The sequence below is a fragment of the Grus americana genome, chromosome 3, assembly GCF_028858705.1.
Source record: "Grus americana isolate bGruAme1 chromosome 3, bGruAme1.mat, whole genome shotgun sequence".
NCBI lineage: Eukaryota > Metazoa > Chordata > Aves > Gruiformes > Gruidae > Grus > Grus americana.
Genome location: NC_072854.1, coordinates 72,204,406 through 72,217,198, shown reverse-complemented (window position 1 = coordinate 72,217,198; position 12,793 = coordinate 72,204,406). Strand labels below are relative to the sequence as shown.

The following is a 12,793-nucleotide window of genomic DNA, read 5'->3' as shown; positions in this document are numbered from 1 at the left end:
TGCTTTTCCAGAGATGCTTTGTTACACCTTCTTGACAAAGACTTCAGGGCTTTACAGTGAAAAGTGAGAGGAAAAAAGATTATGGTGCTGATGGTGAAGGAAACACTTATTTGCAGAATTTTGAAAAGGGAAAGAGTTTGTTTTTATGTAAAGATAGGGCAAGGTTTCATATATATTAGAAAAAAGCTTACATAGCTGTGTGGTTTAAGATAAAGTTTCTGGGTCTAGAGTGACTGTGCTCTGAACTCAGTGGGCTGTATCAGTTATTTCAGACAACTACTGCAAAAGCTTTTATATCAAACTGTACCATTGTGCATTCTGCTTATTGTACAGAATCTAGAACTGTTTTAATCATGCTGCACAGAGCTTGACACAGTTTTATTAGATCTATTTTTGTAACTCTGTCTGTAAAGCTGCATAGCTTAATGACTCAACCCTCAGATGCCATAAAAATTAATGGAAAGTCTTCTATTGAATCAGTCTGATCTGTATGTTCTCTTTGTTCTCACAGTGTCCAGCTATAGAGAGGTCAAGGGAACCATGACAACCCTTCAGCATCCTCTAAAATAGCTCTTCTCAATATAAAAATGTCATGACTTCTACACTGCGTATTTTATGCCTTCCCCTGAATATCAAGGCAAGTGCTGGGCTGCCTGGCCTCGCACTTCTATCTCATTCACATTTCTGACCCCACTGACTGTCAAGACAGACTTTGAACCTGTCACTTCATGGATAGAGGAATTGTTACTTCTGCTGAATGGAAGATTGTCTTTTCTGAGCCCAAGGAAAAGAAGGGAACGCTTCTCTGGCAGCTTGTTGGGTTTATTTTTAATGGCAACCATTTTGAAGCTAAGCCAGAAGGCAAAACATCAGCCTTCTTCCTGGCAGAAATACATTGCTAGCAAGGGACAGGTAAGAGGGTCAGAAATGTGTAACACATACAATTATCACAAAGCTCTGCAGGTTTTCCTACAGATGGCTATCCTCATCGTGCGAGTCTGTATTACTGTAGCAAACTCAGAGTGAAGCCCTAGCCAGAGAGGCGCGCGCTGGTTTTAACTCTTCTGTTTTGAAAAGGCTTGGATCTGATTTAAATCTGCCTCCTTAGAAAGAACTGTGGAGGAATGTGAAATACACTGTGTCTCTCAGATTAATCACTTGAAGTCTGAATTCATGTATTAATTTATTTTGCAGTGCAGGGAGGTACGCTGCCAGTCGGCAGTTGCCTAGGGAAGGAGCACAAGTTTCTTGAGCTTCTATGAAACTGCATTAGGAAAAATATCTGAAAAGGACTGGTGTCTTATTCAAAGCTGTCCCATGAAAATCTGAGCATCCCTTGCTTTCTAGGTAAGCTAGTTCTGCTTAACTTGAAACATCTCGTGGGATGTGCGCTATGTAGATGAAGTCCTGGTGAAAGCAGTGAGTTTATTAGGCACAAACATGTTTCCCTTCAGCAGATGGTCTCATTTCACCACTTTTTTGGTCCCTCCTCCCTCTTACCCCTCTCCCCTTCCCAAACAAGCCTGTTTGCTCTGGCCCAGGTTCTGGCTTTCATACTTGTTACAGCTATCCAAACCAAAGGTATTATTGAAATGCAGGGTCGTGTTCCACAAATTTTTGGTAGGCGTCCCTGTTAAGATCCAACTGCCAGAAATAAGCTGCTAATGTTTATAGTGACTCTCCACACAGTAGTCCTGTGTTTCAGGCACGGAAATGGATTTTTTTTTTCTCATCTTGGGCTGTGAAGGTCAAACCCATGCCTTTGCCAGGGCATGATTGCAAAGCGTTGTGAAAGAGCATCTTCCCTTTATCTGTGCCCTTTCCACATGCATTTATACTTTAATAGGAAAAAATCAGATATTATTTATTTTTTTCCTCACAGTTTCTGACCTGTTCCTCACCTCCCAGTTTATGCACATGCTGTGGCCGTAGCTGGAGTAGTTTTTAAGTTAGGAGCCTGTATAGCTGCATTGTGTGCTGTAATCTGCATTGCCGTGTGTCGATGGAGACTCATCTGTCTTGCTGACCAAACGGGCTTGTAGCATGCACGTCTTTTTTTACATTTTTGAGATTCATGCAGTTACATGAATTTTACCCAGTGTCTTGGAGGGTGAGCACATACATCTGATAATCAAGACCTCTTTCCTGACATTCCTAGTATCTGCTGGAATAGGAGGAGGATATGCTGGAATATGCAGCTTTGTAATATATTTTTAAGAATCTGAGATAGAAAAGTACAAACTCAAATAGTTGTATTTTTGGTAGCTTTTTCTAAAACTCTTATTCTGCATGGAAATTTATGCAGAAAGTATGTATGCTGTGCTAGTGCCTAGTATTTAGGTTTGTATGCAGGTTCATGAAATGCCTACGGTACTTAGCAAAGTCCATTATTCCTCCTTAGCTAATAGTGGTTTTTATTTTATTATTAAAATATGAATGTATTTTTACTTAGTTTTATTGCCAGCAGAGTTCTCTGACAAAACATTTTTCTCCTTTATACTTTCAATAATGTCAAATACAAAGGATTCTACCAGCGTATTAAGCTAACTGATGTGCAGTGACTGATAAATCCTAACTTTATAATAAGTGTCAAATGATTCCAACTTCTCTTTGTAGTCACTCCATTAACAGGAATCTTGACAGATTCCTTTGGTATTCACATGCATTTCAGAACTAATTCTCTGGGAATTCCAGGGCAATTCATCATTTACGCTGTGTTTTATGATGCCAAAAAATGTTGCACGCATACATTATAAGATGGAAATTTAGGAATGTATTTGACAACCGAAAATAGAAATCTGAGATAACTTCCATTTTCATTATAGCATTTCATTAAATCTTCATTTTAGGTTTAACCCTTTAAAACTAGTGGGTTGTTTACTTTCCTGGCTGTCAGACTATTTTATGGAAAGGTCTCAGGCAGTAGTGAAGTCTTAGGAGAAACATGTTGTAACTTTTTTTACGAATAAATTAAAGCATTTCAGGAATGGTATTTCTGCTCAATATTTGTGTTGCTTAGGAATTTTTTCCGCCAGAGAAGATCTGTGGGATTATATAGCCGGAACATCGCAGTTTGTATGGCAGTAAAAGCAACTGGTGCAAAGCAGACTTCACAGTATGGCTTTGTTTAACTGTTAATTTGTAACAAAATGAGAAAGAGTTTATTTTGAGGTCTTGGTTTTAAAAATACTACTAACCTAAAGCAGTTAAGCTAGTGAATTACAGATGTATCAGTAACAATAAAGTTGAAAGCTGTGTCTTTTTTGATTAGTCACATAGGCTGTTTCAAATATAGGACCTGTCTGTATCAAAATGGGACGTAGCGGCATGTAACTGAAGGCTTATTATAAATTGCATTCGCTGCTTATTTTTGGTATCAAATAGCTTTATGCTTTTTCCTGCCTGTGAGCTAAAATGTTTGTTTAGACCCTGTTGTATTAGTATTGCAATCAAGCCCACAGTTTAGGGCTATGTGTAAGGAAGAAGAGGAATGAACAAACTGATGGGTTTAGACTTTTATTTCCATTGTCTTAAAAAGCCTCTAGATTTTGGCTTGCATATGAAAGCAAGAAAGTAAAAGGATCTTAGAAAAATTATCTTAATTATTAAAATTATTATTATTAAAATTATTGTAAGCTGAAGGAGGGTAGATTTAGATTAGATATTAGGAAGAAATTCTTCACTGTGAGGGTGGTGAGGCACTGGAACAGGTTGCCCAGAGAGGTTGTGGATGCCCCATCCCTGGCAGTGTTCAAGGCCAGGTTGGATGGGGCTTTGGGCAACGTGGTCTAGTGGAGGGTGTCCCTGCCCATGGCAGGGGGGGTGGAACTAGGTGATCTTTGAGGTCCCTCCCAACCTAAACCATGCTGTGATTCTATTATATGAAAATTTAAAAAATTATAAAATATTGTTCTATTTTATTAATAATGCTAGGGATTTTTTTTTTCAACATTCCTTTGAATCTCTGTGCTTTTAAGGGAATGAATGACTTCTCAAGACGGAGCTTAAGTTTTACATATGAATATTTTTAAAAGACTCAATTAACTTGAAAATGAAATAGAAATACAAAGTACACTGGTAGTAATTTTGTGTGAGACATTTTAGAACTGTTTGGAGAAGCTGGGGGTCAGTTTAATGAATATACAAACAAAATGCCATTGTTCAAAATTCATCTTCTGATTAGTTGTATTTGTGGCTTGATGATATCTAAAGTAGGTCGTCTTTGCCATTATCAATGCAGTAAAAAACTGAAGCATCTTCTCTTATTTCAGTTTTGCCACGTTTTTAATAGTACTTGAAGAGAAAAGGAGGATGATGGAGGTAACTATATGTAGGGATAAGATTTGAGGTCATATAAATCAGATATACAGTCCTTTGTTAAGTTATGACATTATTTCCTTATATGTAACATGAATGGATGCCGTGGGATGTGAAACACTTATGGTCTTCAGCTTGGGTTGATTTGTGTATCTGTGTTTCTTTTTGGACAAAAGCAATGCTTTCTGGATACCCGTGCACATAAACTCATAAAAGAAGCTCTTTGCCACAGGGACAAACAATTCAATCGGCATCTTCCAGTGCAACTTCCTGGCAAGCTGAGATGTCAAAGCAAATGTTTGTATTTTTGTTCTCATTTTTTGAAGCTAGAGGCTTCAAGCCCCAAAGCTGTCTGCATCTAGTTAGGAGGTTGCGTGCCGCTTTTGTGGAGTGGCTAACTCGTAAAACCAGCTACCCTCGGTCCGGTAACCCAGCAAAAGTGTATGGCAGGGTTGCAATGAGTATATGTTCCAGTTATCAATTCTCATCTCTAAGATCTTGTGAGTTTTTGGTTCCTTCATCTTTTTTTGGATGTTAATTTTGCTTTCACACAGGACTGGCCTTCCCTGGAGAGCTGGCATGAGCCGTATGTAGAGCATAGCCCCTAATTTGAGTCCCGAGCGTTGACAACAATCCCTTCTGTCAGTCAGGCAGGCTGGTGCCTGCAGCTCAACTTCTCTGGACGTGGCAGCACTGGCAGACAGGGTTGCTTGTGAAAAGGCCTTTCTTTGCAGCCACGTGCTCGCTGGCGGCAGGGCCACCCGCGGTCTGTGGGCTTTAACCAGGGTGCTGCAATCGAGCTAATTTTGCTCTAGGGACGGTCACAAGCCTTCAGCCTTGTAGAGACCACCGTTTAAAAAAGCACAGTGAACTGCACGCCAGCATAAGTGAAAAACGAGCACTTGTTCGGCTTGGTTGGATCTGTTGTGCAGCACCGTTGCTATCCCGCCAGCAGCCCGTCACCGCCGACCTGAGGAGCGCGGGTGTGGGAAGGTGCGCGGAGGAGACCTGGAGCGTGCTGTGATCCTCACCGCGGCTCCACCCGGCTCTCAGCTAAGCTGAAGTTCACTTGATGAGTTTGGATTTGGAGCATATTGCTCAGTTTCAGAGTCATGACTTTACCTTCACAAGTTACACCTGTTTTGGAGCAGGTTTACTCCCTGAAATTTAGTGGTTTCCAGAATTAAGAGAGGAGATGGACTGATGAAGTAAATAGGCAGATTTCATATTGTTCTAATAAAATGATGGTTTCCCATCTTGCCCTTCTATCATTACTGTTTCCAGCTCCTATACTTTTAATTGGCAAAGCTTGTTAAGGAATAAACAGACTCCAGCTGGGGAAGATACTCCAAGGTGGGAATTTTTGGTAACCCTTAGAGAGGGATGTTTGTTATGATGGCATGGCTGGGATTCAGATGTCGTGTTGTCTCTTTGGAAGTCATACAAGTTTTCATTTGCTCTCTATTGCAGGCAAAAAGAAGGGTAGCCTTTGGGGTTACTTTTTCTATTTGGCGTTCATTTCACCCCCCCAGCACTGTGGTGGTAGTTATCCCTATGGAGTGTGCAAACCTCGTGAAAGCAGCTTCTTGTGTGCGTGGGATTGGTGAGCGCACCCCCTCAGCCAGGCCTGTGACGACCCCTGGGAGAGTGCCCCCTTGCACGGGCAGATGTGTGGAGCTTGTGGCATGGGTGGAGAGTCAAAGTTCCTTCTCCAGCTTGTTGGGACGTGATGGATGGTGAGGAGGCAGATGGAAGAAGCCATGTGCTCGCTGAGAGCTTCTACTCCGGTAGAAGGGCAGGGTAGCGATGTTGTGCTCTCAAAGATGCCGTTGTTTTGTCCTTGTAAACTACACGCTTGCTTAGTGGTGTGGAAAGTTGTTTGTCCAAAGCTCTGGGAAGTCTGAAGTTCCCAGAAGGATATTTGCACTGAGGAACCCAATCTTGTAACATTTGAAATATCTCCTGTTTGAGATCTTTGGCAGGTTGAGAGATAGGAAATGCAGTAAAAAATACATAGGTATGCATAGAAGAGGGAGTGTGTGTATAGATATGTATTGAGTGTAGTTATTTTGCTTCTGCTGCTGCAACAAGTGACATGCAAGTTCTTTTCTACCTGTACTGTACACAGTTTAAGAAAGTGCAAGCTGTTCTGTATTCTGAGAGAATGAGCTCTACAAAACTTTCTGGAGCATTTGAGAGAACTGTTGCACGTGTGGAATTGCACTTAAAAAAAAGTAGAGTGTGTGTTTCACAGAGTCTGAGGTTTAAGAGGCTCTCACTTTGATTTAAACTGGAATGTTTTTTCCAATTCTCTGGAAGTGATACTTCATTAAAGCGGATCTGCCTCTTCAGTATAGCCAAGAACTCCTAGAGCAGGACCACATACTTATTTCCAAATAGCAATAGTTTCAGTAAGGTGTGGTTTCTAATTAAGATTTCGTCCTAGCTGGTATGCTAAAACTCTGTATTGCAACTTATGTATATTATTAGCATAATTGTTTGAAATGATTCCTCGATTGCTTATTTTTTTTTCTTAATATTAAAGGCATAATTTTGTATTTATGTGTTGCATCTATTAACAGCAGCAATGAAATAACGTGCTGCAGTCTATTCTTGTTCTTAGAATATTCACAAAGTATAGATTGTTATCTTTTAAATAATGTCTATAATAATGTACATGCTTTTTCATAAATTGGACAAATAGAGAAACAAAGTTACTCCATCCCATCTTTTAGACCTATTTTAAGTATGTGCATATTGTACCAAAAAAGTTGTTAATGTACCCTGCCCACCGCCTTGCCTGGTCCTCTATGGCACACATATCTGGAGTTTGGAAGCATTTCACATGCCACTTAAAATCCAGCCTGTTTTTTGTTTTGTTTTGGGTTTTTCCTTATTTATCCATCATGTTAAAAGTATGAATTTTGACTGTAATTAACAGATGATTACAATTAGATTCCTGCCTATAGCCATTTTATTAACAGGATGGCAATCCTGCCTAGCAAAGCAGACATTTGGGTCTGAGCAAACCATGATTCCGCCTCCAGTATATCTTAAAAGACCAACTGGCAGAGTGTCTTTGTGGGTGGCATAAACTCGCCTGTTAAAGTCATTTGGCTGGAATTGTTTGCAGTCTGGCTGATTGTGCTTATAAGCAAGAAGTTTAATGTTTTAAATTGCTGTTAGTCATTGTCAAGGAAAGCAGGGCTACTCCCAGTAAATAAGGTCAGTGAAATATATGTAATGACTGGTTATTGGATGAGTGGGCAGCTGCTCAGGAGAACCAGATGGAATATGAATACATGTGGGTGGGAGGGAATTGAGGCAGATAGTGCCTGGGGATGTGTTGTTCCTCTGCTGTGGGTTGCTGTCCCTGCCTTCTCTCTCTGTGTAGGAATTAGCAAGGTCCCACCTGTTTCTGAAGAGCTGCTGTGGTACTGCAGTTCCCAAATGTTCTTGTGTGCTTGGGGGTAGGGATTAAGAGGATGACCCAAGAGCTGTGTGCTGGACATGCTGCAGGGAGAGGGTCTCCCTCAGAGTGGTGGTATTACTTTAAAAGTAGAATTTTAAAATTGATTAACCTCTTTTTTTTTCTTCTTTTCTTTGTCTTCACCATAGGATGGGTCACTGGGAAATATTGATGACCTGGCACAGCAGTATGCAGACTACTATAACACCTGCTTTACAGATGTGTGTGAGAGGATGGAAGAGCTGCGCAAACGGAGGGTTTCCCAAGACCTTGATATGGTATGTAGAGAAGTTATGACTTTATTAACAAATGATTGCCATTCATGCCCCAGATGAAGAATCAGTATTTCAGCTTGAAGAGTTCTACCCAGGGAAATATGTGGTTGTGTTCACACACGCAAGCATTTTGGCCAACTCAATTAAACACTTGGAAATTAGCAGGATTAGTTTTTTCTAGGTATTTGTTATGATTCATTAAGCCTTGGAGTCTGCATTTCTTAATTCTTCTTTAATTAGAGTACTTTTTGCTTGCACACATTTGCTTGCAAACCTCAACTCTGAGAGGCAAGATAGTGTCTGATGAAAGCATCGTTTTCTTGCTCCAAGACGCTCCCAGTGTGAGCACAACTAAACTGTGTGCTGTTTTTCAGTTGCTGTGTACAAACTGTTAAAGTACTGGGGCTCAGAACTCCAAGGTGCAAATACTAGTTTCAGGCTCCCAAATGCAAGCAATCTTCAGTTTTGTGAACCCTCTGCCATTATTGCGCATTACAGAACCTGTAGCGAGGGACATTCTGTCACCAAGTCCTTCAGGCTGGAAGGGACCTCAGGAGGTCTGTAATCCAACTTTCGGCTCAAAGCAGTGTCGACATTGAATTCAAACAAGGTTGCTCAGGGCTTTATCTGACTGGGTTTGAAAACCTCCAAGGATGGAGGCTTTGCACCGTCTGAGCAACCTGTTGTACCGCTTCAGTGTCTTCATAGTGAACTTTTCTTTTTTCCTCATATTCTGTGAGATACCCTCCATGGCAATTTATACCTGTTGTCTCTCGTTCCCATGCCATGGACTATTGTGAAGAACTAGGCTCCGTCTTTTTTTATAACCTCCCCATCGGTACCAGCAGGCTGCTAGTAGGTTTCCTCGAAGCCATCTTTTCTCCAAGCTGAATTTCCCAGCTCTTCTTGCAGGGCAAGGGCCCAAGTCCTTGAGTACCTTGGTGGCTCTCTCCCAGACTTATTCAAGTTTATCAATGCTGGTCTAGCACTGGACTGCAGAGCCAGAGGTGGTGGTGCAAGCATGGCCTGACAGGTGCCAGGGAAAGAGAAAGAATCGCTTCTCTCCATCTCCTGGCAACACTGCTGTTGACACTGTGTGGGATGCTGCTGACTGTCATTGCTCACTGGGCATGCTGCTGGCTCCTGCAAAGTCTGCTGTCCGTCAGGCCATTTCTGCAGAACAGGCTGGCCCAGACAGTCAGTCCCCAGCCTGTGCTGGAGCATGGCCTTGCTCCTCCTCAGGAGAAGGACTTTGCGTTTGTCCAAGTTGAATTTCATGAGGTTCCTGCCAGGCCACTCTGAACAAAAACATCATGTGTTTTCACTTGTTGGATAATTTTCTTACTGTCCTGTAACATTAGTAAATGTTTGTCACTACTTAGGGTGTGTATGTGTTACTGATTGCTGTGCTTTTTTCATTGTAAACTTCTTTGTTAGTTTTCGTAACATTCATAAAGATCATCTGTGACAGAGAAAAAAGCTTTTAGGTCTGCTTTGTTAGGTCTTCAGTGTTAAGTTTGTGTTTCCCAACACTATCATATGTTTTTACATACAGACTTACGGATATTTCCTTCAAGTCTTGTCTTGCAGAAAATGGATTACTGAAGGAATTATTTTTCTCACTTATGATTTTGCTGTGGTGGTAACTTTTGTATAACACAGAAACTCTTAACCAAAGTATGGTTAATACCTCTGCTGAGGCACAGCACTCTGGCAGAGCCAGCATGGGATCTGGTCACTGTTCTGCAGTGCCTCTACAAGATCAAATTCTTTAAGACAAATTTGGGAGCTGAAGTTGTGTAATTGGGTCTTCTACCTTTGCTTGCCCAGATCCTAGCACTGACTAGCAGCGGGGAGTAGTTCGTGTCCTTTCTTTAGCAGAGATGATGTGGATTACGTAAGGCTACTTACTTTCTTCTTGGGATTCCAGTTTAGGAACTGAGAGGCTTCCAGAGCTTGTAAGGACTACAAACTTCAGTTGCACAATGAGTGGCTGCAGAGGGAGTCATCTCCTCTGCCCCACTGAAATTTGCTACATCCTTCTTTATTTTTAAATGGAAAAAAATCAAATGTATTTTGCAGATCTGTTGTTGCCAAGAAGTTCCAAGTGTTAAACAAAAGGTTATTGCAGGAAATCCCCTTGTAGATAGACCCTTGAGGCTTCCGTGCAAAGAAGCTGACAGCACAGAATCATGGTTCTTGTGAAAACCCCCCTTCCCTGCTCGGCATACCTGCTACTCTGGGTGGCTGTTGGCAGTGACAAAACCCCCTTTCCTGGTGCTCTTGGAAGACAGCTCCTGTGCTGGGTAGTGAAGCATGCCTTATGGCAGGAGAGGACTCCCTTCCATTTAGACAGATGGGCCTAATTTGGCTCCCTTCGCTTCCGAAGCTGCAGAAGCCAGGCTGGAGAAAGCCATGTGACCTTAATTAACTCACATCAAAGGTGCAGAGCTTCACGCTGGTTTAAATAGATGTGAGCTAGCCCAAGACAGACCAGCGAGTGATTCACTAGCTCATTCTGCTCAAGAGAAGCTATGGTCAATGAAAGCGGCTGTGTGAAAAGACATCCTGGAGATTCCTCTTTAGTGGCTCTCATATTGAGTTTGCTCACTCTAGCAGTCCAGTGATGACTTCTTGAACTGTCAGGTCAGAGAGAAGATATTGCAATTGAAAACGAAATTAGTGCTCAATTTTTACTACGTCCATCACCACTATAATACAGTTTTTGGACATCAGATAGCCATTCTGCTGATACCGCATGAGACCATAGATACTAGCTCACTTCCAACAACAACAGCATCCAAACAGCACTGCCTGCAGCTGAAACTTGCTCTCATCAATAAGTAGGCAGCCTTGGCTTGGGTACACAGGGAGTGGGAAATGGCCATGTTGACCAGAGTGCGTTTTCAGTGTGATAGAGCAGTATGCCTGGTTGTAATCTGCTGTAGAAACAGGAGTTGGTTTAAACAGCAGAGCTGCCAAAGTGACTGCAAGAGTACTAATGTGAAAGACAGAATTGAAGAGCGACTCGTTTGTGGCGATGTTTTTCCTCTCTTTACAGCTTGAGGAAAGGTAGTATATTTGCAGAGGTGTTTTGGAAGAGTCAGTGGGGAGTAATGCTGGGGGAAATGCACCCATGTGTGTTATGATGGCAAATATATGCAGCCCCAAAATTATTATGTGCTAATATTATGGGGCTGTTAGTATAGCCTGGCTTTGCTCTGCCATACATTGCTCTCCTAGCAGGGGTGAGGAGAGCCAGTGCTGTCTGTATACCCTCTCTTCCCAATGGTGGGGTCGTGCCAGAGCTGGAAGTGGGCAGTACTTCTGCTCCCCCCACCCCGATGGTCTTCTCTCTCTCTTTAGCAAAGTGCAAGAACAGAGCAGAACTGATACACATGTAGTGGTAGTGCAAATTTCCAGGGTTTTGCTGGAGTGAAGGTTAGTGAATTATGAGAAGGGGTACCATAGGATAAATCCTACCCCTGCACTGAGATCAGACCTAAATGAGGAATAAGGGGATAGGAGGGAGAGTCTCAGTTGACAGCTGTCTCAAAGCTACAGATCCCATGTGCAAAAAATTTCGTAAAGCAAAAGGTCTTGGGATACATCTTTAGATTTTTATAATCATGAAAGATCAGGCAATCAGCATTTGTGATACAGCTGGGAGACTGCAGCATGATTTTTGGTTGACAGTTCTGATGTTTTCCTCTGGAATGCGATATGAGTGACAAATAACACATAGCGTCAACACTAAAGGCCAAAGTTAGGTTTGAAGTTGCTTTTACCGAATGCTCTGAACAAAGAGAAAGAGTGGGTCACCCCAGGGGTCAAAGAGTCCTCCAAAAGTTGCGCAGGGAGGCTGCGTTGAGAGGAGCAGCATGCTAACAAAGAAGTGCCTTAGCTGGCACAGCTTTGCCAGCAACATGTATTTAGCGCCGGCTTGCCCAGATTGCCCTTTGTAGTGTTTCCACTGGAAGGACAGAAATATGAACTGTTTATTGCTGTTTCTGTACACTTTGAAATAATTTTAAGCTGTTTGGGAGCAAGTGTTGATATCTTGATTGTATATTGTACTTTCTAATCAGCTCCCCAACCCTTTCCTATCAGACCACGGCCATTTCAGTCTAGATATCCTGCTCTGGAGCTGAATTTTTTTTAAAAAATCACTTGGTAAAATTGTTTGGGAGAGCAGCATATCTTGTAACAAAACAGTAGCTGGAGCTGAACACAGAGTATTTTTCCAAATGGTAGTGCCGTCAAGGATTGTTAATTGTCCCTGACCACGGTAACTGCTTTTTGCGTTTGGAATTTTGCCTCTGTTTTTGTAATGGCGAATGTGCTTTGGTTTGGATATTAAAGTTTGTGAACAGCATGGGAGTTGCCCACATTTCCTAGCATTTGGCCTGTTCCTGTGCACCATGTGGTTTTTTGGCTGAGGGAAAAACTGCAGTCAGAGTAGATACAGTGGATTTTCAGGCCCATAATGGTAATATTATCACTGGTAATATTGAACTGGACATCTGCTAAAATGCAGTTACAGCCAGAAAAGTGACTCTGTAGGGATGGCATCTTGTTACTGCTCTCATATCTGCTTCCTTTGTGTCTTCAGGATCATATCTGCCTGGCTCACTAACAAAACCAGGTTCGCCTTGCCTGTCAGCAGGGCAGGATGGCATTGATAGAGCTGTGAAAGAGCAAACTGCATTCTCTTATCTCATCCATCACTGAC

The 12,793-nt window shown here is 42.0% G+C and overlaps 1 protein-coding gene across 5 annotated transcripts in view; it reads left to right on the top strand.

Moving 5' to 3' along the window:
• SASH1 (SAM and SH3 domain containing 1) overlaps positions 1 to 12,793 on the top strand; it is a 558,854-nt gene that overhangs the window by 454,305 nt on the left and 91,756 nt on the right. For all 5 annotated transcript variants that reach the window (XM_054820868.1, XM_054820870.1, XM_054820869.1 and 2 more), the window contains one exon: positions 7,936 to 8,064. In XM_054820868.1, coding sequence (XP_054676843.1) covers positions 7,936 to 8,064 — 129 coding nt within the window. The remainder of the gene's footprint in view (positions 1 to 7,935; positions 8,065 to 12,793) is intronic.